The sequence below is a fragment of the Bombina bombina genome, chromosome 6, assembly GCF_027579735.1.
Source record: "Bombina bombina isolate aBomBom1 chromosome 6, aBomBom1.pri, whole genome shotgun sequence".
Classification (NCBI taxonomy): domain Eukaryota; kingdom Metazoa; phylum Chordata; class Amphibia; order Anura; family Bombinatoridae; genus Bombina; species Bombina bombina.
Genome location: NC_069504.1, coordinates 903,825,609 through 903,852,688, shown reverse-complemented (window position 1 = coordinate 903,852,688; position 27,080 = coordinate 903,825,609). Strand labels below are relative to the sequence as shown.

General features: G+C 42.6%; 1 protein-coding gene across 1 annotated transcript in view; it reads right to left on the bottom strand.

Annotated features, from left to right (window-relative positions):
- The window catches only part of MEGF11 (multiple EGF like domains 11), a 1,076,815-nt gene extending 1,051,111 nt beyond the window's left edge, over positions 1 to 25,704 (bottom strand). Inside the window, 1 exon segment of the mRNA XM_053718531.1 lies at positions 25,589 to 25,704. Coding sequence (XP_053574506.1) covers positions 25,589 to 25,704 — 116 coding nt within the window.
- Between the last annotated feature and the right edge of the window lie 1,376 nt (positions 25,705 to 27,080).

Sequence of the window (27,080 nt, the reverse complement as noted above, 5' to 3'; positions counted from 1 at the left end):
GGACGTAGCACTTGGGGCTGGTCCGTTTCTGCGAAAGGGACGAAAATTAGGTTTATTTTTGGCCTTGAAAGACCTATTCTGAGGAAGGGCGTGGCCCTTGCCCCCAGTGATATCAGAGATAAACTCTTTCAAGTCAGGGCCAAACAGTGTTTTCCCCTTGAAAGGAATGTCAAACAATTTGTTCTTGGAAGACGCATCCGCTGACCAAGATTTTAACCAAAGCGCTCTGCGCGCCACAATAGCAAACCCAGAATTTTTCGCCGCTAACCTAGCCAATTGCAAGGTGGCGTCTAGGGTGAAAGAATTAGCAAATTTAAGAGCACGAATTCTGTCCATAATCTCCTCATAAGAAGAAGAATTACTAATAATCGCCTTTTCTAGCTCATCGCACCAGAAACACGCGGCTGTAGTGACAGGGACAATGCATGCAATTGGTTGTAGAAGGTAACCTTGCTGAACAAACATCTTTTTTAGCAAACCTTCTAATTTTTTATCCATAGGATCTTGGAAAGCACAACTATCTTCTATGGGTATAGTGGTGCGCTTGTTTAGAGTAGAAACCGCCCCCTCGACCTTGGGGACTGTCTGCCATAAGTCCTTTCTGGGGTCGACTATAGGAAACAATTTTTTAAATATGGGGGGAGGTACGAAAGGTACACCGGGCCTGTCCCATTCTTTATTAACAGTGAACGCCACCCGCTTGAGTATAGGAAAAGCTTCGGGGGGCCCCGGGGCCTCTAGGAACTTGTCCATTTTACATAGTGTTTCTGGAATGACCAGATAATCACAATCATCCAAATTGGATAACACCTCCTTAAGCAGAGCGCGGAGATGTTCCAACTTAAATTTAAAAGTAATCACATCAGGTTCAGCTTGTTGAGAAATTTTTCCTGAATCTGAAATTTCTCCCTCAGACAAAACCTCCCTGGCCCCCTCAGACTGTGTAGGGGCCCTTCAGAAACAATATCATCAGCGGCCTCATGCTCTTCAGTATTTTCTAAAACAGAGCAGTCGCGCTTTCGCTGATAAGTGGGCATATTGGCTAAAATGTTTTTGATAGAATTATCCATTACAGCCGTTAATTGTTGCATAGTAAGGAGTATTGGCGCGCTAGATGTACTAGGGGCCTCCTGTATGGGCAAAACTGGTGTAGACGAAGGAGGGGATGATGCAGTACCATGCTTACTCCCCTCACTTGAGGAATCATCTTGGGCATCATTTTTACTAAATTTATTATGACATAAATCACATCTATTTAAATGAGAAGGAACCTTGGCTTCCCCACAGTCAGAACACAATCTATCTGGTAGTTCAGACATGTAAAACAGGCATAAACTTGATAACAAAGCACAAAAAACGTTTTAAAATAAAACCGTTACTGTCACTTTAAATTTTAAACTGAACACACTTTATTACTGCAATTGCGAAAAAGTATGAAGGAATTGTTCAAAATTCACCAAAATTTCACCACAGTGTCTTAAAACCTTAAAAGTATTGCACACCAAATTTGGAAGCTTTAACCCTTAAAATAACGGAACCGGAGCCGTTTTTATATTTAACCCCTTTACAGTCCCTGGAATCTGCTTTGCTGAGACCCAACCAAGCCCAAAGGGGAATACGATACCAAATAATGCCTTCAGAAAGACTTTTCTATGTATCAGAGCTCCACACACATGCAGCTGCATGTCATGCTGTTCTCAAAAACAAGTGCGCCATACCGGCGCGAAAATGAGGCTCTGACTATGATTAGGGAAAGCCCCAATAGAATAAAGTGTCTAAAACAGTGCCTGCCGATATTATTTTACAAAAAATACCCAGATTAAATGATTCCTCAAGGCTAAATATGTGTAAATATGATCGATTTAGCCCAGAAAATGTCTACAGTCTTAATAAGCCCTTGTGAAGCCCTTATTTACTGTGTGAATAAAAATGGCTTACCGGATCCCATAGGGAAAATGACAGCTTCCAGCATTACATCGTCTTGTTAGAATGTGTCATACCTCAAGCAGCAAAAGACTGCTCACTGTTCCCCCAACTGAAGTTAATTCCTCTCAACAGTCCTGTGTGGAACAGCCATGGATTTTAGTAACGGTTGCTAAAATCATTTTCCTCATACAAACAGAAATCTTCATCTCTTTTCTGTTTCAGAGTAAATAGTACATACCAGCACTATTTTAAAATAACAAACTCTTGATTGAATAATAAAAACTACAGTTAAACACTAAAAAACTCTAAGCCATCTCCGTGGAGATGTTGCCTGTACAACGGCAAAGAGAATGACTGGGGTAGGCGGAGCCTAGGAGGGATCATGTGACCAGCTTTGCTGGGCTCTTTGCCATTTCCTGTTGGGGAAGAGAATATCCCACAAGTAAGGATGACGCCGTGGACCGGACACACCTATGTTGGAGAAATAAGTTTTGAAGACCCCTGAGCTCTGTAGAGATGAACCGGATCATGCAGGGAATACAATGAGTTGCTGACTGAAATATTTGATGCATAGAAAAAGCGCCAAAAAACGGCCCCTCCCCCTCACACACAGCAGTGAGGGAGAACAGAAACTGTCAGAAAAACAGAGTAAGCAACTGCCAAGTGGAAAAATAGTGCCCAAACATTTATTCACACAGTACCTCAGCAAATGAAAACGATTTTACATTCCAGCAAAAACGTTAAACATAATCTCTAGTTATTAAACAGCTTTATGTATTTCTTACAGTGTAATTCTAGTGAAGTACCATTCCCCAGAATACTGAAGTGTAAAGTATACATACATGACATTATATCGGTATGGCAGGATTTTCTCATCAATTCCATTGTCAGAAAATAAAAACTGCTACATACCTCTATGCAGATTCATCTGCCCGCTGTCCCCTGATCTGAAGTTTACCTCACTCCTCAGATGGCCGAGAACAGCAATATGATCTTAACTACTCCGGCTAAAATCATAGCAAAACTCTGGTAGATTCTTCTTCAAACTCTGCCAGAGAGGTAATAACACACTCCGGTGCTATTTTAAAATAACAAACTTTTGATTGAAGATATAAAACTAAGTATAATCACCATAGTCCTCTCACACATCCTATCTAGTCGTTGGGTGCAAGAGAATGACTGGGAGTGACGTAGAGGGGAGGAGCTATATGCAGCTCTGCTGGGTGAATCCTCTTGCACTTCCTGTTGGGGAGGAGTAATATCCCAGAAGTAATGATGACCCGTGGACTGATCACACTTAACAGAAGAAACCTTGGTCAGCAGATCCCTGCGACAAGGTAACTTCCACCGAGGAGATGATGACATCCCCACTATATCCATGAACCATATCCTTTGAGGCCAAAATGGAGCAATCAGTATCACTGATGCCGTCTTGACTCGAGACCCTACCCTAGAAAGTAGTGGTAACGGCCAGAAAGAATAAATTAGATTGAACCTCCAAGGCACCGCTATTGCATCTGTTAGCTCCACCTGTGGATCCCTGTACCTCTTCCCATATCTGGGTAGCTTGGTATTGAGACGTTATAAGATCTTCCTCTAGCAAATCTCTGCAAACACTTGGAATGGAGAGACTATTCCCCCGGATGAAAGGATTGTCTGATGAGGAAATCCGCTTCCCAGTTGTCCACACCCAGAATGCGGATCGCTGACAGTGAACAAATGTGGTTCTCCCCCACACAAGAATCTGAAATACTTCCCTCATAACTAGAGCGCTTCTCGTTCCCCCCTGATGGTTGATGTAAGCCACCAAGGATATATTTTCTGATTGGAAACTAAATAACTGGGACGAACCCAACAGAGGCCAAGCCTTCAGAGCATTGTATATTGCCCCGAAGATACAAATGAGGTCAGGAGGGAGCTTTACCTTCTGAGACCATAGGCCCTGTGCCTTCCTGGCACCCCAAACAGCTCCCCATCCTGACAGACACGCAACCGTAGCCACAATCACCCAGGATGGTCTTAAGACGGATGTCCCTCAGGACAAGTGATCCGGATAGAACCACCAAGAGCGATTCTCTCGATCGGTTGTCCAGAGAAATCTGTTGAGAGATTTCCGAATGATCATCGTTTCACTCCTTCAGCATGCAGAGTTGCAAAATTCTGAGGTGAAACCTGGCAAGGGAAATGATGTCCATGCTGGACACCATGGGACCAAGCACCCCCATACACCGAGCCACAGATGGACTTAAGGAGATCTGGGGGGGGGGGGCAAGAAGTGTTGAAGCTAGCTTGCAACGTCTCTGGTCTGATAGAAATATTCTCATGTCTATGGAGACTGTTATAGTACCCGTTATTCGACCCTGGTACTTGACACAAGAGAACTCTCTCTAGATAATCTTCCATCCATGGGAACGAAAAAGACAGAGGAGAGATTCCGAATGGTCTACTCTTCGAAAAAATTCTTGAAGCCGTAGCTAGACCAAACAGAAGGGCAATAAACTGGAAGTGCTGGTCCAGGAATGCAAACTTAGGAACTGGAAGTGGTCCAAGAGGATTGACACGTGAAGGGAGCATCCTTCAGATCTATCATGGTCATGAACTGCCCCTCTCAAACGAGGGGAAGAATGGCCCTTATTGTTTCCATCTTGAACGAGGTGACATCTAAAACTTGCTTAAGCACTTTAGGTCCAGAATCGGACAGAAAGTTCCCCCTTTTTAGGGACCACGAAAAGGTTTGAATAGTATCCCAAACCTCTAACTGCGATAGGTACTGGGACAATAACTTGTAAGAGGACAAATCCCGTACACGCCCAAGAAAGGCTTCCCTCCTTCTGTGTCAGGAAGAGAGAATAAATCTGCCCTTGGGTGGCTGAGACTTAATACATATCTAAAAACTATGAGCTACGACCTCCAGGACCCATGGATCCTGCACGTCCCTGCACCATGCGACTGAAAAGAGCGACATACTGCCCCCTACATGACCTAGATGAGGACAGGGGACCACCCATTCATGCCGACTTAGACTCGGCGGACTTCTTGCTCTGCTTGAATTTATCCAGGACTGAGACGGTTTCCAAGAGCTTTTAATTTGCTCTGGCTTACCGGAGGATAGCTGACATGGGCTTTATTAGAACGAAAGAAAAGACAATCGTCCCTTATATTAGTTCATATACTCTTGCGGTAGGAGGGCACCCTTGCCCCCTGTGACCGTGGAGATAATTGAGTCCAGGCCTGGACCAAACAAAATCATTCCCTTCAAAGGGAGGAAGAAATCTAGACTTAGAAGTCCAATTCGCTGAACAGAAAAAGCTGAAGCCATAGCATAGCGAATAATCTGTCACAGATAAAAGAATTAGCAACCCTCAAGGCCGTAAATCTTTCCTTAGGAACATTGAGGGGACCCACCACCTCGATCAAATCCTATAAGGAGTCACACCAGAAGGTAGTTTCCCCAGCAACCGTTGCAACAGCCGCCACCAGGCTAAACAAATATACTGTATGTTGAAACATCTTTCTTAACAGAGTTTCTAGCTCTTATCCATGGACTCTTCAAATAAAGAACTATCCTCAAGTGGGATAGTAGTACGTTTTAGCAAAGGTGAAGATAACGCCATCCCATTTAGGGACGGAACCTCACAACTCCTTTGAGAGAACAGGACCAGGAACAATTTGTTAAAGGGAGAAGAGGGGAAAAAAGGAATCCAATCCTATCCCCTTCATTCCTAATAATGGTTGCCATCTAACAGGAACAGGGAAGGCACCACCCTGTCTTCAAACTCTATTCAATTTAGGAATTAAAGGTTCATCAGGCAATATGACCTCTGGAACCTATGAATTCACCAAAAACTTCCTTTAAAAGAAAGCTCAAATTCCTAAAAATAAAGTCTGGTTCCTCCGCAGCTGGAGGTTTAGAGGCAGCAGACTCCGACCCAGAAAGTTCATACTCTGATAACAATGTAGGGTACGCACCTCCCTGGACGACAACTCCTCAGAGGTGGACGGCTCCGTGGTATGAAACATGTTTGATATTATCACATTATCAAGGCATATGGAACATAATTGAGAGGGGGGACTAGGGCCTCCTCACCATATAAACAGGAATTACTCTTTAGGAATAGAGGGAGTGCCCTCTAAAGCAACAGAATCCTCCATCGCTAGTGCAATAACTGGAGAACTAGAGAAATAAAACATCTTATTTTATTCAAAAAACGGCACCCTTATACCCCAATGGCTGGGGCACTCACCCCCTATGACCAAGACAGTACAGAGATTTATGACTCCTCTCTGATAGACACCCGGTCAGGAAAGAGGGAATGACTCACATAGAGCACAAAGCTGGACTGTCCCTGCTATGAGAGAAAGCTCGCCAAGCTTGTAAGCTGCATAGCTCTCAAGTGAAAGTGAAACCTGTATATTCCATAACAACCTATGAGCCCATAACGTCTCACACATAAAGCTGCATAAAATCAAATAAACATATAAGATTATTATTCCCCCTGTTCAATATAAAGCGATATTAACCCTTGATTCTATACAGATAAAAGGAGTCACACTGTGACCCTGTCTTCATGCGTTATCATACATGTATAAAATATGAAACGATCTTACCAGAATCCACGCTGTGGAACAGGAACACGGCCCTTCAAGTGTGACAGATAGTACCATTGCTTCTGACATGGATTTGAGTGAAGAAAGCAGGCAGCAAAACTTGTCAACGCTGATTGCCTATGGAGCTGTTAATATGAGTTGCGATGGTTTCGCAGAAAAAGACTCTCCCTGCATCTCCGGACTCTAACTTTCATCCATGCTCTCACTGAGAGGCTGACAGGACTACTTAAAACTCCAGTCCCATCTCAAAGAGTACTACCCTCCATAAGAGACTACTCTGAAATCTTCTAACACTTCTCTGCCAACCTCCTTAAACGAAAGGCAAAGAATGACTGGGGATATGAGGAAGTGGGAGCGATATTTAAGCCTTTGGCTGGGTGTCTTTGTCTCCCAAAAGTAAGGAATGCAGCTGTGGACTCTTCCCATATTAAGATGGAAAACAAGAAGTGTACAATATCCCTTTAACCATATCCAGGGCCATGTAGAAAGCAGTGATGAGTTACTATAATAAACAAAAACAAAAATTATGCTTACCTGAAAATTTCATTTCCATCAAGGGGAGGAGAGTCCACAGCTTCATTCATTACTATTGGGAATCAAGAACATGGCCACCAAATGCTTAAGAGTACAATATCCCTTTAACCATATCCAGGGCCTTGTAGAAAGCAGTGATGAGTGACTATAATAAACAAAAACAAAAATTATGCTTACCTGATAATTTAATTTCCATCAAGGGGAGGAGAGTCCACGGCTTCATTCATTACTATTGGGAATCAAGAACATGGCCACCAAATGCTTAAATACCTCCTCCACTTCCCTCATCCCCCAGTCATTCTGCCGAGGGAACCAGGAACAGTAGGAGAAATATCGGGTATAAAAGGTGCCAGAAGATGATTAAATTTAGGTTCGCCCAACAGAGATACGGGCGGGAGCCGTGGACTCTCCTCCCCTCGATGGAAATAAAATTATCAGGTAAGCATAATTTTTGTTTTCCATCTAAAGGGGAGGAGAGTCCACGGCTTCATTCATTACTATTGGGAACATATACCCAAACTCTAGAGGGCACTGAATGAAACCGGGAGGGTAAAAGGCGGACCCTAATCTGAGGGCACCACAGCCTGCAAAACCTTTCTCCCAAAAACAGCTTCCGCAGAAGCAAAAACCTCAAATTTGTAAAACTTTGTAAAAGTAGCAACCTTACAAATTTGCTCCATAGAGGCCTCATTCTTGAAGGCCCAAGACGAAGCCACAGCTCTAGTTGAATGAGCCCTGATCCTCTGAGGAGGCTTATGTCCCGCTGTCTCATAAGCCAAGCGAATCAAGCTCCTCAACCAAAAAAGATAAAGAAGTAGCAGAGGCCCTTTGTCCCTTGCGCTTCCCAGAATACACCACAAAAAGAGATGTAGACTGTCTGAAATTCTTTGTACCCTGAAGATAAAACTTCAAGGCACGAACCACATCCAGGTTATGAAGTAACCTCTCCATTGAAGAAGAATGGTTAGGACACAAAGAAGGAAAAACAATTTCCTGATTGATGTTACGGTTAGACACCACCTTGGGGAGAAACCCCAACCCAGTGTGAAGTACAGCCTTATCCACATAAAACACCAGATAAGGAGGAACACATTGCAAGGCAGCTAGCTCAGATACTCTGCATGCCGATGCAATAGCCAAGAGGAAGAGAACCTTCCAGGACAGAATCTTAATGTCTATGGAATGCATAGGCAGTCGCTTTGAAAAACAAACCCTGTGTGCTGAAACTTCTTTCTCAACATGTTTTCCAGCTTTTTATCCATTGGCTCTTTAAACAACAAACTATCCTAGAGGGGAATAATCGTCCGCTTCGCAAGCGTAGAGATAGCCCAATTCACCTTAGGGGTGTTCCCCTACAGCTCAAGCTGAGAGCCTGGAACGGGAAACAGTTTATTAAAGAAGAAGAAGGGGAAAAGGACAAACCTAATCGCTCCCATTCATCCCTAATAATATTTGCCATCTTAACGGGAACCGGGAAAGACTGAGGTACTACCCTGTCCTCGTATACCTTGTCAAGCTTAGGATTCGCAGGTTCCTCCGGTATCTTAGGTTCCGAAACCTCCAGAGTAGCAAGCACCTGCCATAGCAAAAAGCACAAATTCTCCATTCTAAACCTATAACCAGGCTCCTCTGCCGTCGGAGGTTTAAACTTTAGATGACACAGACTCCGACCCAGGAGGGGCCTCCTCCGAAGAGTCGGAGTGGGCATCATCATCATATAGAGCCTCTGGATCTTACATCGACGTGGACAAACCCTGGGCCGGGCCACTATTATAAACCCTATGCTTGCGCTTAGCAGAACGTGGTAAGGAATGGATCACTTTCGAAAATGCTGATTCCAGTTAGTCCGCAAAGTCTGACGGCCAACAAATCTCTCCCGAAGGAGTAACGGTTGGACTCCGGGGAGCTGCATGTGCAATCGGAGATGAATGTAGGGAACGCACCTCCCAGGACGAAGAACCCTCAGAGATGGACGGCTCAGTTGTACTAGACATCCGTTCACATTTAGATGTTGTAACTTTATCAAGGCATGTGGAACATAGTTAAGCAGGCTGATCTACCAGAACCTCCTCACAATAAACATAGGAATGAAACTTTGTTAAGGTGGGAGAGCCCTCTAACACGTCCGAGTCCTCCATTGATTGCGCTTTTGGGTAGACTAACTTAATTTACAAAAAGGCACCATTATACCACCAATGGCCGGGGCACTCACCACCTCCTAGGACCCGGACTACAGAAATCGCTACGTCTCCTGCGCCACAGATCAACAGAGAAGGATAGATAGACACACCCAGTCACATGGAATGCCCCTGCACTAGGGAAAAATGCGCCAAAAATGGCCGGGCAAGATTCCCGCCACACATTGCCAGAGCCTCATCTTGCACATAACGCAGCAATGACACAATAAAAAACAGAATTTATGCTTACCTGATAAATTACTTTCTCCAACGGTGTGTCCGGTCCACGGCGTCATCCTTACTTGTGGGATATTCTCTTCCCCAACAGGAAATGGCAAAGAGTCCCAGCAAAGCTGGTCACATGATCCCTCCTAGGCTCCGCCCACCCCAGTCATTCGACCGACGGACAGGAGGAAATATATATAGGAGAAACCATATGATACCGTGGCGACTGTAGTTAGAGAAAATAATTCAGACCTGATTAAAAAACCAGGGCGGGCCGTGGACCGGACACACCGTTGGAGAAAGTAATTTATCAGGTAAGCATAAATTCTGTTTTCTCCAACATTGGTGTGTCCGGTCCACGGCGTCATCCTTACTTGTGGGAACCAATACCAAAGCTTTAGGACACGGATGAAGGGAGGGAGAAAATCAGGTCACCTAAATGGAAGGCACCACGGCTTGCAAAACCTTTCTCCCAAAAATAGCCTCCGAAGAAGCAAAAGTATCAAATTTGTAAAATTTGGCAAAAGTGTGCAGTGAAGACCAAGTCGCTGCCTTACATATCTGGTCAACAGAAGCCTCGATCTTGAAGGCCCATGTGGAAGCCACAGCCCTAGTGGAGTGAGCTGTGATTCTTTCAGGAGGCTGCCGTCCGGCAGTCTCATAAGCCAATCGGATAATGCTTTTAAGCCAAAAGGAAAGAGAGGTAGAAGTCGCTTTTTGACCTCTCCTTTTACCAGAAAAAAACAACAAACAAGGAAGATGTTTGTCTGAAATCTTTAGTAGCCTCTAAATAGAATTTTAGAGCACGGACTACGTCCAAATTGTGTAACAAACGTTCCTTCTTTAAAACTGGATTCAGACACAAAGAAGGTACAACTATCTCCTGGTTAATATTTTTGTTGGAAACAACTTTCGCAAGAAAACCAGGCTTAGTACGCAAAACCACCTTATCTGCATGGAACACCAGATAGGGCTGAGAACACTGCAGAGCAAATAACTCTGAAACTCTTCTAGCAGAAGAAATTGCAACCAAAAACAAAACTTTCCAAGATAATAACTTAATATCTACGGAATGTAAGGGTTCAAACGGAACCCCTTGAAGAACTGAAAGAACTAGATTTAGACTCCAGGGAGGAGTCAAAGGTCTGTAAACAGGCTTGATCCTAACCAGAGCCTGAACAAATGCTTGAACATCTGGCACAGCTGCCAGTCTTTTGTGAAGTAAAACAGATAAAGCAGAGATCTGTCCCTTCAGAGAACTTGCAGATAATCCTTTCTCCAAACCTTCTTGTAGAAAGGATAGAATCTTAGGAATTTTTATCTTGTTCCATGGGAATCCTTTAGATTCACACCAACAGATATATTTTTTCCATATTTTATGGTAAATTTTTCTAGTTACAGGCTTTCTAGCCTGAATCAGAGTATCTATTACCGAATCTGAAAACCCACGCTTTGATAAAATCAAGCGTTCAATCTCCAAGCCGTCAGTTGGAGGGAAACCAGATTCGGATGTTCGAATGGACCCTGAACAAGAAGGTCCTGTCTCAAAGGTAGCTTCCATGGTGGAGCCGATGACATATTCACCAGGTCTGCATACCAAGTCCTGCGTGGCCACGCAGGAGCTATCATGATCACCGAGGCCCTCTCCTGATTGATCCTGGCTACCAGCCTGGGGATGAGAGGAAACGGTGGGAATATATAAGCTAGGTTGAAGGTCCAAGGTGCTACTAGTGCATCTACTAGGGTCGCCTTGGGATCCCTGGATCTGGACCCGTAGCAAGGAACCTTGAAGTTCTGACGAGACGCCATCAGATCCATGTCTGGAATGCCCCATAATTGAGTTATTTGGGCAAAGATTTCCGGATGGAGTTCCCACTCCCCCGGATGGAATGTCTGACGACTCAGAAAATCCGCTTCCCAATTTTCCACTCCTGGGATGTGGATCGCAGACAAGTGGCAGGAGTGATCCTCCGCCCATTGAATTATCTTGGTCACTTCTTTCATCGCCAGGGAAGTCCTTGTTCCCCCCTGATGATTGATATATGCAACGGTCGTCATGTTGTCTGACTGAAACCTTATGAATTTGGCCTTTGCTAGTTGAGGCCAAGCTCTGAGAGCATTGAATATCGCTCTCAGTTCCAGAATGTTTATCGGGAGAAGAGACTCTTCCCGAGACCATAGACCCTGAGCTTTCAGGGATTCCCAGACCGCGCCCCAGCCCACTAGGCTGGCGTCGATCGTGACAATGACCCACTCTGGTCTGCGGAAGCTCATTCCCTGTGACAGATTGTCCAGGGTCAGCCACCAACGGAGTGAATCTCTGGTCTTTTGATCTACTTGAATCATCGGAGACAAGTCTGTATAATCCCCATTCCACTGTCTGAGCATGCACAGTTGTAATGGTCTTAGATGAATTCGTGCAAAAGGAACTATGTCCATTGTTGCAACCATCAATCCTATTACTTCCATGCACTGCGCTATGGAAGGACGAGGAACAGAATGAAGTACTTGACAAGAGCTTAGAAGTTTTGATTTTCTGACCTCTGTCAGAAAAATCCTCATTTCTAAGGAATCTATTATTGTTCCCAAGAAGGGAACTCTTGTTGACGGGGACAGAGAACTTTTTTCTTTGTTCACCTTCCATCCGTGAGATCTGAGAAAGGCTAGGACGATGTCCGTATGAGCCTTTGCTTTTGACAGAGACGACGCTTGAATCAGGATGTCGTCCAAGTAAGGTACTACTGCAATGCCCCTTGGTCTTAGAACCGCTAGAAGGGACCCTAGTACCTTTGTGAAAATCCTTGGAGCAGTGGCTAATCCGAATGGAAGTGCCACAAACTGGTAATGCTTGTCCAGAAAAGCGAACCTTAGGAACTGATGATGTTCCTTGTGGATAGGAATATGTAGGTACGCATCCTTTAAATCCACGGTAGTCATAAATTGATTTTCCTGGATAGTAGGTAGGATCGTTCGAATAGTTTCCATTTTGAACGATGGAACCTTGAGAAATTTGTTTAGGATCTTGAGATCCAAAATTGGTCTGAATGTTCCCTCTTTTTTGGGAACTATGAACAGGTTGGAATAAAAACCCATCCCTTGTTCTCTTATTGGAACTGGATGAATCACTCCCATTTTTAACAGGTCTTCTACACAATGTAAGAATGCCTGTCTTTTTATTTGGTTTGAAGATAATTGAGACCTGTGGAACCTTCCCCTTGGGGGTAGTTCCTTGAATTCCAGGAGATAACCTTGAGAAACTATTTCTAGCGCCCAAGGATCCTGAACATCTCTTGCCCAAGCCTGAGCAAAGAGAGAAAGTCTGCCCCCCACCAGATCCGGTCCCGGATCGGGGGCCATCCCTTCATGCTGTTTTGGTAGCAGTGGTAGGCTTCTTGGCCTGCTTACCCTTGTTCCAGCCTTGCATTGGTCTCCAGGCTGGTTTGGGTTGTGAAGTATTACCCTCTTGCTTAGAGGATGTAGAATTAGAGGCTGGTCCGTTTCTGCGAAAGGAACGAAAATTAGGCTTATTTTTAGCCTTAAAAGACCTATCCTGTGGGAGGGCGTGGCCCTTTCCCCCAGTGATATCTGAAATAATCTCTTTCAAATCAGGTCCAAATAATGTTTTACCCTTGAAAGGAATGTTAAGCAATTTTGTCTTGGAAGACACATCCGCTGACCAAGACTTTAGCCAAAGCGCTCTGCGCGCCACGATAGCAAACCCTGAATTTTTCGCCGCTAATCTAGCTAATTGCAAAGCGGCATCTAAAATAAAAGAGTTAGCCAATTTAAGTGCTTGAACTCTGTCCATAACCTCCTCATACGAAGATTCTTTATTGAGCGACTTTTCTAGTTCCTCGAACCAGAAACACGCTGCCGTAGTGACAGGAACAATGCATGAAATTGGTTGTAGAAGGTAACCTTGCTGAACAAAAATCTTTTTAAGCAAACCCTCTAATTTTTTATCCATAGGATCTTTGAAAGCACAACTATCTTCGATAGGAATAGTAGTGCGTTTGTTTAGAGTAGAAACCGCCCCCTTGACCTTGGGGACTGTCTGCCATAAGTCCTTTCTGGGGTCGACTATAGGAAATAATTTCTTAAATATAGGGGGGGGAACAAAAGGTATGCCGGGCCTTTCCCACTCCTTATTTACTATGTCCGCCACCCGCTTGGGTATAGGAAAAGCGTCGGGGGGCACCGGAACCTCTAGGAACTTGTCCATCTTACATAACTTCTCTGGAATGAAAAAATTGTCACAATCATCCAGAGTAGATAATACCTCCTTAAGCAGTGCGCGGAGATGTTCTAATTTAAATTTAAATGTCACAACATCAGGTTCAGCTTGATGAGAAATCTTTCCTGAATCTGAAATTTCTCCCTCAGACAAAACCTCCCTCATGGCCCCTTCAGATTGGTGTGAGGGTATGACAGAACAATTATCATCAGCGTCCTCTTGCTCTTCAGTGTTTAAAACAGAGCAATCGCGCTTTCTCTGATAAGTAGGCATTTTGGATAAAATATTTGCTATAGAGTTATCCATTACAGCCGTTAATTGTTGCATGGTAATAAGAATTGGCGCACTAGATGTACTAGGGGCCTCCTGTGTGGGCAAAACTGGTGTAGACACAGAAGGGGATGATGTAGTATCATGTTTACTCCCCTCATTTGAGGAATCATCTTGGGCAATATCATTATCTGTGGCATTACTGTCCTTACTTTGTTTGGACACTATGGCACAATTATCACATAAATTTAAATGGGGAGACACCTTGGCTTTCATACATATAGAACATAGCTTATCTGATGGTACAGACATGTTAAACAGGCTTAAACTTGTCAACAAAGCACAAAAAACGTTTTAAAATAAAACCGTTACTGTCACTTTAAATTTCAAACTGAAAACACTTTATTACTGAATATGTGAAAAAGTATGAAGGAATTGTTCAAAATTCACCAAAATTTCACCACAGTGTCTTAAAGCATTAAAAGTATTGCACACCAAATTTCAGAGCCTTAACCCTTAAATTAACGGAACCGGAGCCGTTTTTACATTTAACCCCTATACAGTCCCAGCTATATGCTTTGCTGAGACCCAACCAAGCCCAGAGGGGAATACGATACCAAATGATGCCTTCTATAAGCTTTTTCAGTGATTCTTAGCTCCTCACACATGCATCTGCATGCCTTGCTCTCCAAAAACAACTGCGCATTAGTGGCGCGAAAATGAGGCTCTGTCTATAACTAGAAAAGGCCCCCATCTGAAAAAGGTGTCCAACACAGTGCCTGCCGCTTTTCTAAACAATCCCCAAGATTATAATAACCATTAATAGTTAGAATCTGCATAAAATGCCTAGTAAAGCAATCGTTTTAGCCCAGAAAAATGTCTACCAGTTTTTTAAACCCTTTTGAAGCCCTTTATTCTTTTATTTAACTAAGAAAATGGCTTACCGGTCCCCATGAGGGGAAATGACAGCCTTCCAGCATTACATGGTCTTTTTAGAAATATGGCCAGTCATACCTTAAGCAGAAAAATCTGCTGTTTCCCCCAACTGAAGTTACTTCATCTCAACAGTCCTGTGTGGAAACAGCAATTGATTTTAGTAACTTCTGCTAAAATCATCTTCCTCTTACAAACAGAAATCTTCATCTTTTTTGTTTCAGAGTAAATAGTACATACCAGCACTATTTTAAAATAACAAACACTTGATAGAAGAATAAAAACTACATTTAAACACCAAAAAACTCTTAACCATCTCCGTGGAGATGTTGCCTGTGCAACGGCAAAGAGAATGACTGGGGTGGGCGGAGCCTAGGAGGGATCATGTGACCAGCTTTGCTGGGACTCTTTGCCATTTCCTGTTGGGGAAGAGAATATCCCACAAGTAAGGATGACGCCGTGGACCGGACACACCAATGTTGGAGAAAATATCATGTATAAACCCACCCTGTTCAATAATCCCCCTTCCAGGAATATTAACGCTTGAATCTGTAAAGATAAAAAGGCGCCCCACTGTGACCCTGTCTTCTATGTTATCATTATTAAGAAAAAATGAAACAATCTTACCAGAATCAACGCCGTGAAACAGAAACACGGCCCTTCAAGTGTGACAGGTTAGCAGCCTCGCTCCTGACATGGACTTGAGTGTAGAAGCAGGCAGCAAAACTTGTCAACGCTGATTGCTTATGGAGCTGTTAATATGAGTCGGGATGGTTTCACAGAAAGACTCTCCCTGCATCTCCAGACTCTAACTTTCACCCAGGCTCTCACTGAGAGGCTGACAGAACTACTTAAAACTCCAGTCCCAGTGCGAAGAATACTACCATCCATAAGAGACCACTCCGAAACTCCGGCACTCCTCTGCCATCCTCCTGTGACGAAATGCAAAGAATCACTTTGGGGTGAGGGAAGTGGGGGAGGTATTTAAGCCTTTGGCTGGGGTGTCTTTGCCTCCTCCTGGTGGGCAGGTTCTTAATTCCCAATAGTAATGAATGAAGCCGTGGACTCTCCTCCCCTTTAGATGGAAAAAGTGTTTTGTTTTGGTTTTCTGTAACAGCAGTGATCTTCACAGAAAATGTTTCCAGCCGGGTAGCATTATGAAGCAGCCAGGTGGGGTAGTGCAACACCTTCAAACAATGTATCACCGTCTGCCATCCAAAGCATAAACCAATTGCACAATTCAACATAAATGTACCCAATGACTATTTGTGCAACAAAAATTTAAAATCTTTAATATTATCAAATGTCGTATGCTTAATATTGGCCAAAATTCCAACCGTGTGGTCAACAAAATCAGCCGGGTGGTGCACCCGCCAAAAAGGTCCTGGGGAAAACACGGACTTTATGAAACCATTGCCAACTTTATGAAACCATTGCGTTTGAAATAAAAATCAAATTTCTATTTAAGGTCTTATGTCCATTTATGAGTAAACACTATTGCACTATACTAGGTAAAAACACACATTTGTAAATCACACAATAAATACATTGTATGTACTATTTATACTAATCTTCTCGTTTTTCTTTTTTTAAAATCCATTAGCAATGTTGAATTGTATGAATAACTTAATTATTCACAAACTGACTACTCATCTTTCCTCTAAGTAAGTGCACCACAAACTAGCATTAAACTAATCTATTTTGTTGCAGAACTAAGCTATAATTTGCAATAGATATTGCCTGATTAAAGTTGTCAGCACAGAATGTTGACAGTTTTTATATATACTGTATATATTATACTATTTTTTTGTAGTAGTGATTACCTTTTCTTTTTTTTTTTCATTACACACAACTAAATATGCTTTGCAGCCCTCTTAGAATTAAAGGGATAGGATGGACAACATTGATATGTGCATGGTTACATTTTAGTTTTGGATAGAAGCATTTTTCCAACATACTTCTATTAGCAAAAATACTTCTAATAAAGGTTATTACTGGTTTTAAAGTAGCATACGCACATATGCTGTCAAGGTCCATGCACCAGTATTCAGACACCACACACCACCTCAGAGTCGTCAGCAGTAGCTTGCATGACACAAATTAACTCTTCACAGACATAATACACACAACCGACAGCTCTCTAAGATGGTGTGGTGTTTGAATATTGGTGCACGGGCCCACACAGCAAATGTGGGTATGCTGCTTAAACAGTAATAACTTTTACTAAACACATTTTTGCTAATGGAAATATAATGCAAATTCTTATATTTCAAATTGAAATGCACCCATGCACATTTAAAACAAAATTTATGCTTACCTGATAAATGTCTCTCTTGTGGTGTATCCAGTCCAGGGGTTCTTCCATTACTTGTGGGATATTCTCCTTCCCAATAGGAAGTTGCAAGAGGACATCCACAGCAGAGCTGTCTATAAAGCTCTTCCCCTAACCCCCACCTCCAGTCATTTGACCGAAGACAAGTAAGAAATAGGAGAAACTATAGGGTGCAGTGGTGACTGTAGTTTTAAAACTAAAAACACCTGCCTTAAAGTGACAGGGCGGGCCGTGGACTGGATACACCACAAGAGAAAGAAATTTATCAGGTAAGCATAAATTTTGTTTTCTCTTGTAAGGTGTATCCAGTCCACGGGTTCATCCATTACTTGTGGGATACCAATACCAAAGCTTTAGGACACGGATGAAGGGAGGGACAAGGCAGGAACTTAAACGGAAGGCACCACTGCCTGTAAGACCTTTCTCCCAAAAATAGCCTCCGAGGAAGCAAAAGTATCAAATTTGTAGAATTTAGAAAAAGTATGAAGCGAAGACCAAGTCGCCGCCTTACAAATCTGTTCAGAGGTCTCATGTTTAAAAGCCCATGTGGAAGCTACTGCTCAAGTAGAATGGGCTGTAATTCTTTCAGGAGGCTGCTGGCCAGCAGTCTCATAAGCTAAACGGATTATGCTTCTCAGCCAAAAAGAAAGAGAAGTTGCCGAAGCCTTTTGGCCTCTCCTCTTTCCAGAATAGACAACTTCCAGAATAGACAACAAACAATGCAGATGCTTAGTAGCTTGCAAATAAAACTTTAAAGCACGAACCACATTAAGATTGTGTAACAGACGTTCCTTCTTTGAAGAAGGATTAGGACACAGAGACGGAACAACAATTTCCTGATTGATATTCTTATTAGATACCACCTTAGGAAGAAACCCAGGTTTGATACGCAAACCTACCTTATCTACATGGAAGATCAGATAAGGGGAATCACACTGTAAGGCAGATAACTCTGAAACTCTTCGAGCCCAAGAGATAGCTACCAAAAACAGAACTTTCCAAGATAAGAGCTTGATATCAATGGAATGCAGAGTTTCAAACGGAACCCCTTGAAGAACTTTAAGAACTAAATTTAAACTCCATTGCGGATCAACAGGTTTAAACACAGGCCTGATTCTAACCAAAGCCTGACAAAACGCATGAACGTCTGGAACATCAGCCAGACGCTTGTGCAAAAGAATAGACAGAGCAGAAATCTGTCCCTTTAAGGAACTAGCCGATAATCCCTTTTCCAAACCTTCTTGGAGAAAAGATAATATCCTAGGAATCCTGACCTTACTCCATGAGTAACCCTTGGATTCACACCAATGAAGATATTTACACCATATCTTATGTTACATTTTCCTGGTGACAGGCTTTCGAGCCTGAATCAAGGTATCAATGACTGACTCGGAGAAACCACGTTTTGATAAAATCAAGCGTTCAATCTCCAAGCAGTCAGACGCAGAGAAATTAGATTTGGATGTTTGAATGGACCTTGGAGTAGAAGGTCCTTCCTCAGCGGCAGAGTCCATGGTGGAAAGGATGACATGTCCACCAGATATGCAAACCAAGTCCTGTGTGGACACGCAGGTGCTATCAAAATCACCGAAGCTCTCTCCTGCTTGATCTTGGCAATCAGACGAGGGAGGAGAGGAAATGGTGGAAACACATAATCCAGGCTGAAGGACCAGGGCACTGCTAGAGCATCTATCAGGGTTGCCTGGGGATCCCTTGACATGGACCCGTAACGAGGAAGCTTGGCGTTCTGACGAGATGCCATCAGATCCAGTTCTGGTTTGCCCCATAGTTGAATCAGCTGGGCAAATACCTCCGGATGGAGCTCCCACTCCCCCGGATGAAAAGTCTGCCGACTTAGAAAGTCCGCCTCCCAGTTCTCTACTCCTGGGATATGGATAGCTGAGAGATGGCAAGAGTGAACCTCTGCCCAAAGAATTATCTTGGAAACCTCCATCATTGCCAGGGGACTCCTTGTTCCCCCTGATGGTTGATATTGGCTACAGTCGTGATATTGTCCGACTGAAATCGGATGAATCTGACCGCAGCAAGTTGAGGCCAAGCCTGAAGAGCATTGAATATCGCTCTTAGCTCCAGAATGTTTATCGGAAGGAGGGCCTCCTCCTGAGTTCACAAACCATGAGACTACAGGGAATTCCAGACTGCGCCCCAGAAGGCTGGCATCTGTCGTCACTATAGTCCACTCTGGCCTGCGGAAACTCATTCCCCTGGACAGATGGACCCGAGATAACAACCAGAGAAGAGAATCCCTGGTCTCTTGATCCAGATTTAACAGAGGAGACAAATCTGTGTAGTCTCCATCCCACTGATTGAGCATGCAAAGTTGCAGTGGTCTGAGATGTAGGCGGGCAAACGGAACTATGTCCATTGCTGCTACCATCAAGCCGATCATTTCCATACACTGAGCCACTGACGGCCGAGAAGTGGAATGAAGAGCAAGGCAAGAAAATTTCCATTTCCACTGAATCTATCAGAGTTCCAAGGAAGGAAACTCTTGTGAGAGGGGAGAGTGAACTCTTTTCTCTGTTCACCTTCCACCCGTGAGACCTCAGAAATGCCAGAACAATGTCCGTATGGGACTTGGCGATTTGAAAAGTCGACGCCTGGATCAGGATGTCGTCTAGGTAAGGAGCCAAACCGCCAGTACAGACCCTAGAACCTTCGTAAAGATTCTTGGTGCCGTGGCTAACCCGAAGGGAAGAGCCACAAACTGGTAATGCCTGTCTAGGAAGGCGAACCTGAGGAACTGATGATCTCTGTGAATCGGAATGTGGAGATAAGCATCCTTTAAGTCCACGGTAGTCATATATTGACCCTCCTGGATCATAGGGAGGATGGTTCGGATTGTCTCCATCTTGAAAGATGGGACCCTGAGAAATTTGTTTAGGATCTTGAGATCCAAGATTGGTCTGAACGTTCCCTCTTTTTTGGGAACTATAAACAGGTTTGAATAGAAACCCTGCCCCTGTTCCTCCCTTGGAACTGGGTGGATCACTCCCATAACCAGAAGGTCCTGAACGCAACGTAAGAATGCCTCTCTCATTATCTGGTTTGCAGATAATTGTGAGAGATGAAATCTCCCCTTTGGAGATGAACCTTTGAATTCCAGAAGATATCCCTGGGAAACAATCTCTAGTGCCCAGGGATCCTGGACGTCTCTTGCCCAAGCCTGAGCGAAGAGAGAAAGTCTGCCCCCTACTAGATCCAGTCCCGGATCGGGGGCTACTCCTTCATGCTGTCTTAGAGGCAGCAGCAGGTTTTTTGGCCTGCTTCCCCTTGTTCCAAGCCTGGTTAGGCCTCCAGACTGGTTTGGACTGGGCGAAATTTCCCTCTTGTTTTGCATTAGAGGAAGCTGAAGCTGCGCCACTCTTGAAGCTTCGAAAGGAACGAAAATTATTCTGTTTGGTCCTTAACTTATTGGACCTATCCTGAGGAAGGGCGTGACCTTTTCCTCCAGTAATATCAGAAATGATCTCCTTCAGACCAGGCCCGAATAGGGTCTGTCCCTTGAAGGGGACGTTAAGAAGCTTAGACTTTGAAGTAACGTCTGCTGACCAGGACTTAAGCCATAGCGCCCTACGCGCCAGAATGGCAAAACCTGAATTCTTAGCCGTTAGCTTGGTTAAATGAAAAACGGTGTCAGATATAAAGGAATTAGCTAACTTAAGAGCTTTAATCCTGTCTAAAATATCATCTAACAGGGTCTCCACCTGTAGAGCCTCCTCAAGAGACTCGAACCAGAAAGCCGCTGCAGCAGTAACTGGGGCAATGCATGCAAGAGGCTGGAGAATAAAACCTTGATGTATAAAAATTTTCTTAAGGAGACCCTCCAATTTTTTATCCATAGGATCTAGGAAAGCACAACTGTCCTTGACGGGGATAGTTGTACGCTTAGCTAGTGTAGAGACTGCTCCCTCCACCTTAGGAACCGTCTGCCACGAGTCCCGTATGGCGGCATCTATGGGAAACATCTTTTTAAAAGCAGGAGGGGGAGAGAACGGCACACCTGGTCTATCCCATTCCTTAGTAATAATTTCCGAAAACCTCTTAGGGACTGGAAAAACATCAGTGTTAACAGGCACTGCAAAGTATTTGTCCATCTTACACAATTCACAGTCATCCAGACTCGCTAAAACCTCCACAAGCAATAAGCGGAGGTGTTCAAGCTTAAATTTAAACGCTGTCATTTCAGAATCAGACTCAAGCAACGCCTTCCCTGAATCTGAAATGTCACCCACAGATAGAAGCTCTCCTGCCTCGGCTTCTGAGTATTGTGAGGGTATATCGGACACAGGTATTAAAGCGTCAGAAAGCTCTGTATTTGTTCTAGCCCCAGAGCTGTCTCGCTTTCCTTGTAAACCTTGCAGTTTGGACAATACCTCTGAGAGGGTAGCATTCATAACTGCCGCCATGTCTTGTAAGGTAAAAGAATTAGACGCGCTAGATGTACTTGGCATCACTTGAGCGGGAGTTATAGGTTCTGACACATGGGGAGAGCTAGATGGCATAATCTCCCTTTTTTCAGTCAGAGAATCCTCTGGATATAAATCTTCAAGCGCCATAATATGGTCTTTATAGTTTATAGAAATTTCAGTACACATTCTAAGAGGGGGTTCCACAATGGCTTCCAAACATATTGAACAAGGAGTTTCCTCTATGTCAGACATGTTTAACAGACTAGTAATGAGACAAGCAAGCTTGGAAAACACTTTAGTAAAGGTGAAACAGCAATTAAACAAAAACGTTACTGTGTCTTTAAGAGAAAAAAACTAGCACTTAAACTGCAAAACAGTGTAAAAATATAGTAAAGTCTTCGAAATTTTTACAGTATGTGTAAGGGACTAAAGCAACATTGCACCCACTTGCAAATGGATGATTAACCCCTTAGCCCCCAAACCGGATTTAAAAAACGTCAACCACCGGTAAAAGACAGTTGAGCACCTTGCCACAGCTCTGCTGAGTCTCCTACCTGCCCTCAAATACGATTTAGGGAAGAAATAAACCCTTTATAATGGTCCTCAGATGCCAGAGGACTCCTCTAGGGAAGCTGGATGTCTCAGTCTGAAGGAAACTGCGCATCTAGAGCGCGAAAATAGGTCCCTCCCACCATGTACTGGATGTCAGAGGGGCCTTAAGAAAATACTCATAGGAGTATCTGACTAGCCATGTGGAAAACTAGGCCCCAAATAAAGACTTATCTCCCTCAGAGAAAAAACGTTCTATTTATGAAACATGTAAACGTTTTGTCACTAAGTAATATGAGTATTAACATGAGTATTACCCTGTTTTGTAAGCATGATCCCAGTCGTTGTTAAATCACTGCATCTAGCTTACCTCAAATACACAAGGCTCTCTCAACATTTTCTAGAACTTATTCATCTCACTAGAAATAAATATACTGAACATACCTCAAAGCAGGTAATCTGCAGACCGTTCCCCCAACTGAAGTTTTCCCATACTCTTCAGTTATGTGTGAGAACAGCAATGGACCTTAGTTACAAACCGCTAAGATCATCAACCTCCAGGCAGACTTCTTCTTCTAATTTCTGCCTGAGAGTAAAACAGTACAACGCCGGTACCGTTTAAAAATAACAAACTCTTGATTGAAGGTAAAACTACACTAAGTCACCATATATCTCTTGATACTTCCTATCTTGTCGAGAGTTGCAAGAGAATGACTGGGGGTGGGGGTTAGGGGAGGAGCTATATAGTCAGCTCAGCTGTGGGTGTCCTCTTGCAACTTCCTGTTGGGAAGGAGAATATCCCACAAGTAATGGATGAACCCGTGGACTGGATACAAGAGAAATTTCTACCTTTCTATCCCTTTAATTTTAAAGGGACACTCAATTCAAAATAAACTTTTATAATTCAGAAAGAGCATGCAGTTTTAAGACATTTTCCAATTTACTTCCATTACCAAATTTTGCACAGTCTTTTTATATTCACATTTTCTGGGGAACAAAATCCTACTGAGCATGTGCACAAGCTTACAGGGTATACGTATACTAGTCTGTGATTAGTTGATGTCTGTCACATGATACAGGGAGCTGGAAAATGGGAGAAAAAATACATTTGTCAGAAAAAAAATCTACTGTTTATTTGAAATTCTACAGCATTGAGTGGTCCTTTAAAGAGACAGTATAGTCAAAAATTAACTTTCATGGTTCAGATGGATCAAGCACTTTTAAACAACTTCCCAATTTACTTCTATTATCAAATTAGCTTTGTTCTCTTATTATCCTTTAAAGAAAAGCATACCAAGGTAGGCTTAAGAACGTGTCTCTAGCACTCTATAGCAGCAGTGTTTGCAACAATGTTTGTGGTAATCTTAAGTGGACATTAAAATCATTTTATATATGCATTACAAAAGGCCTGAAGATAAAAGAAATGCTTTAAAATATTTATAACTGTAATTTTCTTATAAAACTTTGTATCATTTTCCTATCTGCGGAAACTCCCCACAAAAACAAGTATATTAAACCAGTCTCCTTTACCGTTGCAAATTAAAGGTCAAAAGTCCTGCACTGACCTAGGTAGTCACTGTGTCACATGTTACAGGTCAGGTGACCTACTACACTCCAGACTCCACTGAAAAACAAAACACAATTTGCAAAGACATAGTAAATGTAAATCAGGCAATATAAGCCCAGAGGCAGTACCTTTTTTTATTTTCTATGGTGAGATTTATTTATTTTTTGTGAACATTTTTCTGCAGGTCATTTTGAAATGAAATTATAAGGGGAAAATGTAGTAATAAAACGGTGAATTGCTCACAAGAACATCTTAAATTCTGGAGTCCCAGCTTTGCAGACTGGGAATGGTTAGGTGGTGAGGTTGAAAAAATCCCTGAGCCAATCATCAATTAATGAGCAGCGCTGTTTTTCAAACAGTGCTTTGCTCGGGCTGCACTGTTTCAAAGAAAACTTAAAGGGACAGAAGTCCAAAAAATCTTTCATGGTTTAAATAGGGCATGTCATTTTAAACAACTTTCCAATTTACTTTTATCACCAATTTGGCTTTGTTCTCTTGATATTCTTAGTTGAAAGCTAAACCTAGGAGGTTCATATGCTAATTTCTTAGACCTTGAAGGCCGCCTCTAATCTGAATGGTTTGTGACCACTAGAGGGCGTTAGTTCATGTGTTTCATATAGATAACATTGAGCTCACGCACATGAATTTACCAAGGAGTGAGCACTGATTGGCTAAAATGCAAGTCTGTCAAAAGAACTGAAATAAGGGGGCAGTAGAGGCTTAGATACAAGGTAATTACAGAGGTAAAATGTTTATTATTATAACTGTGTTGGTTATGCAAAACTGAGGAATGGCTGCCTGTTCCATGGTATTCTAGGGGTGTGGCTAAGATTTTTCCCCTACACTTAGGCCCAACATGCTGAATTCATAAAGACTTTATTGCCCATGTGAAGCATTGTGTCTCTAACTATTTTTTAACTTTTCATTTTTGCGTTTGTTACCTTGGACTGTTTTAAGTAGGGATTTCTTTTTCAATTTCGCTTGCTCTATAATGTTTTGAAAACATTTTTATGGTGCCGGCATCCTTAACACTAGAACGTGTTCCATCAGAGTTGAATGGTTGCGGAATAGACGCTGTTTAATTGAGTGCAATAGAGAATTACTTGAAACTAGCGGATGTGATGGGGTAGCAGGTAAATATCTTTATGGGTTCTGCAAAGTTCTTTTTTTCAGTAAGGTATTAGCTTCATTATTGTTTTTTTTTTTTTTTTTAAATAGGCCACGGATCTCACTGCAGGATCAATAGACCATTCTCATATTTATTTATAGGAAAGTGGGATGAATTCAGGCGATTTTATGTTCAAACGAGCGCTTTCAAGACGAGAGAACTGCAGGATCAAACTGTAAACATTGTAAACTTCAAAATACACAAAGTCATTCTAAAGCATTATGCTTCTTTTAATTATTTACTTGCTGATCACACCGTGCTTTTTAGTGCAACCAATTATACTATATGTGGCAAACACAGGCTAATAGATAGCAAGATATTTCTCTTCTTGTTGCTCAGCCACAGGTGTATTTAGCATATGACTGCTATAGTCACTGGGAAATCTGCTGGCCTTGAAACCCCCAACACTTAATTCCTATATTTATCATAACCAGAGAGCCAATAGAGGATCATAATAAAATAAACAGATAAAACATTTTGTAAAAATAAGAATGTGAAGGCATCATGCCATATATTTTGCTGCCCTAGGCACAGACCTGTTGGTTGGTGAAGAACTATTTATTGCTTTTCACATAAATGTATTTTTTGTTTTTGTTCTGGATTGCTGACTCATATAAAGCTTCATCATTTACCTTTCCCAGTGGCTACAGACATTAGGATCTTCTGGGTTTAACAGCACAGCCGTTCCCAACACAAGGTAGAAAACCAGCAGCTTGACTGTCCATCTCAGAGCGGCACACAGCTTCATCCTGACACCTGCAAGGACAAAGATACTTACTGAGAAGCAGATACCCAACATTAAATTCTTAAGAAAATGTTTTTTATATCAGAAAAAAAATCAGAAACCCTTTTCATGTACAGCATAAGTGTTGTAATGTATTAAGGCAGAATTTGAGAGACATTAAGTCATTTTACCAATTTTTAAAAAAACATATATTATGGTGCTATGTATGTACACAAATTCAGGGCAAATGTATTATATAATCTCTGTTATATATGCAAATTAGAACACCATACCTTTCTGGGACAGGGGGGGAGGGGGGCTTGTGGGGATTAGTTATGGCAGGTGGGGGGGGGGCATATGTGTGTGTCATGCACGGGATTGGCTGGAGTTGTGATTATACTGTGGGCAGGGCTGACATATCTGGACTTTTAACCTGACTGGTAAAACTGCGGGTGGGACCTCCCAACCTGTGACATTATCCGGGATGGTTAGAAGATATAGATCACATTGTAAAATATTTTTAAAGTTATTGAGTTAATAGGTCTATGTATTTATTTATGTATACATACTCCTACTATATAAATATTTAAAAGGGTAGTGTACTCATTTTTTGTATTACACTGTACTCAAATGTTGTTTGTCATTCATGCTAAAGAGCAGGATTTAAATATGGTGTTTTTCCTTGAAGAAATAGGTAGATGCTGTTTAAATTACAATTTGAAATACAGATGTATAAGTTGGTGTACTTCCTGGTAAGCCTCATTATCTCACAGGAAGCAAAATAAGCATTAGCAAGAAGTATCTATCAGCCAATAAACATTAGGAGGAAGTGCCTTTCACAAAGACCGCTGCTCCATAACCTGTCCGCCTGCTCTGAGCAGACGGACAGACATCGCCGGAAATCAACCTGATCGAGTACGATCGGGTTGATTGACACCTCCCTGCTGGCGGCCGATTTGCCGCGAGTCTGCAGGGGGCGGCGTTGCACCAGCAGCTCTTGTGAGCTGCTGGTGCAATGCTGAATACGGCGAGCGTATTGCTCACCGTATTCAGCGAAGTCTGGCGGACCTGATCCGCACTGTCGGATCAGGTCCGCCAGACTTTGATAACTTGGGGCCAATATCATTAAATACATTTATGTTAAATTATGCAATCAATTTGTTCTTTACATATATATCATATAATATCAGAAAACATTACACTGCCCCACCTGGCTACTTCATAATGCAACCAGGCATTATATATAGTGTGTTGCATTGATAACCCTATGAGTTTTTTTAACTGAAATAATGCACTGATTTTGAAAAACGTGTTAATTTTATATGTAGAAGCTGAATATATTTTACAACAAATATTTTGACTAAAGAAATAATAATGAAGAAATGTTGGATATGTCCGTA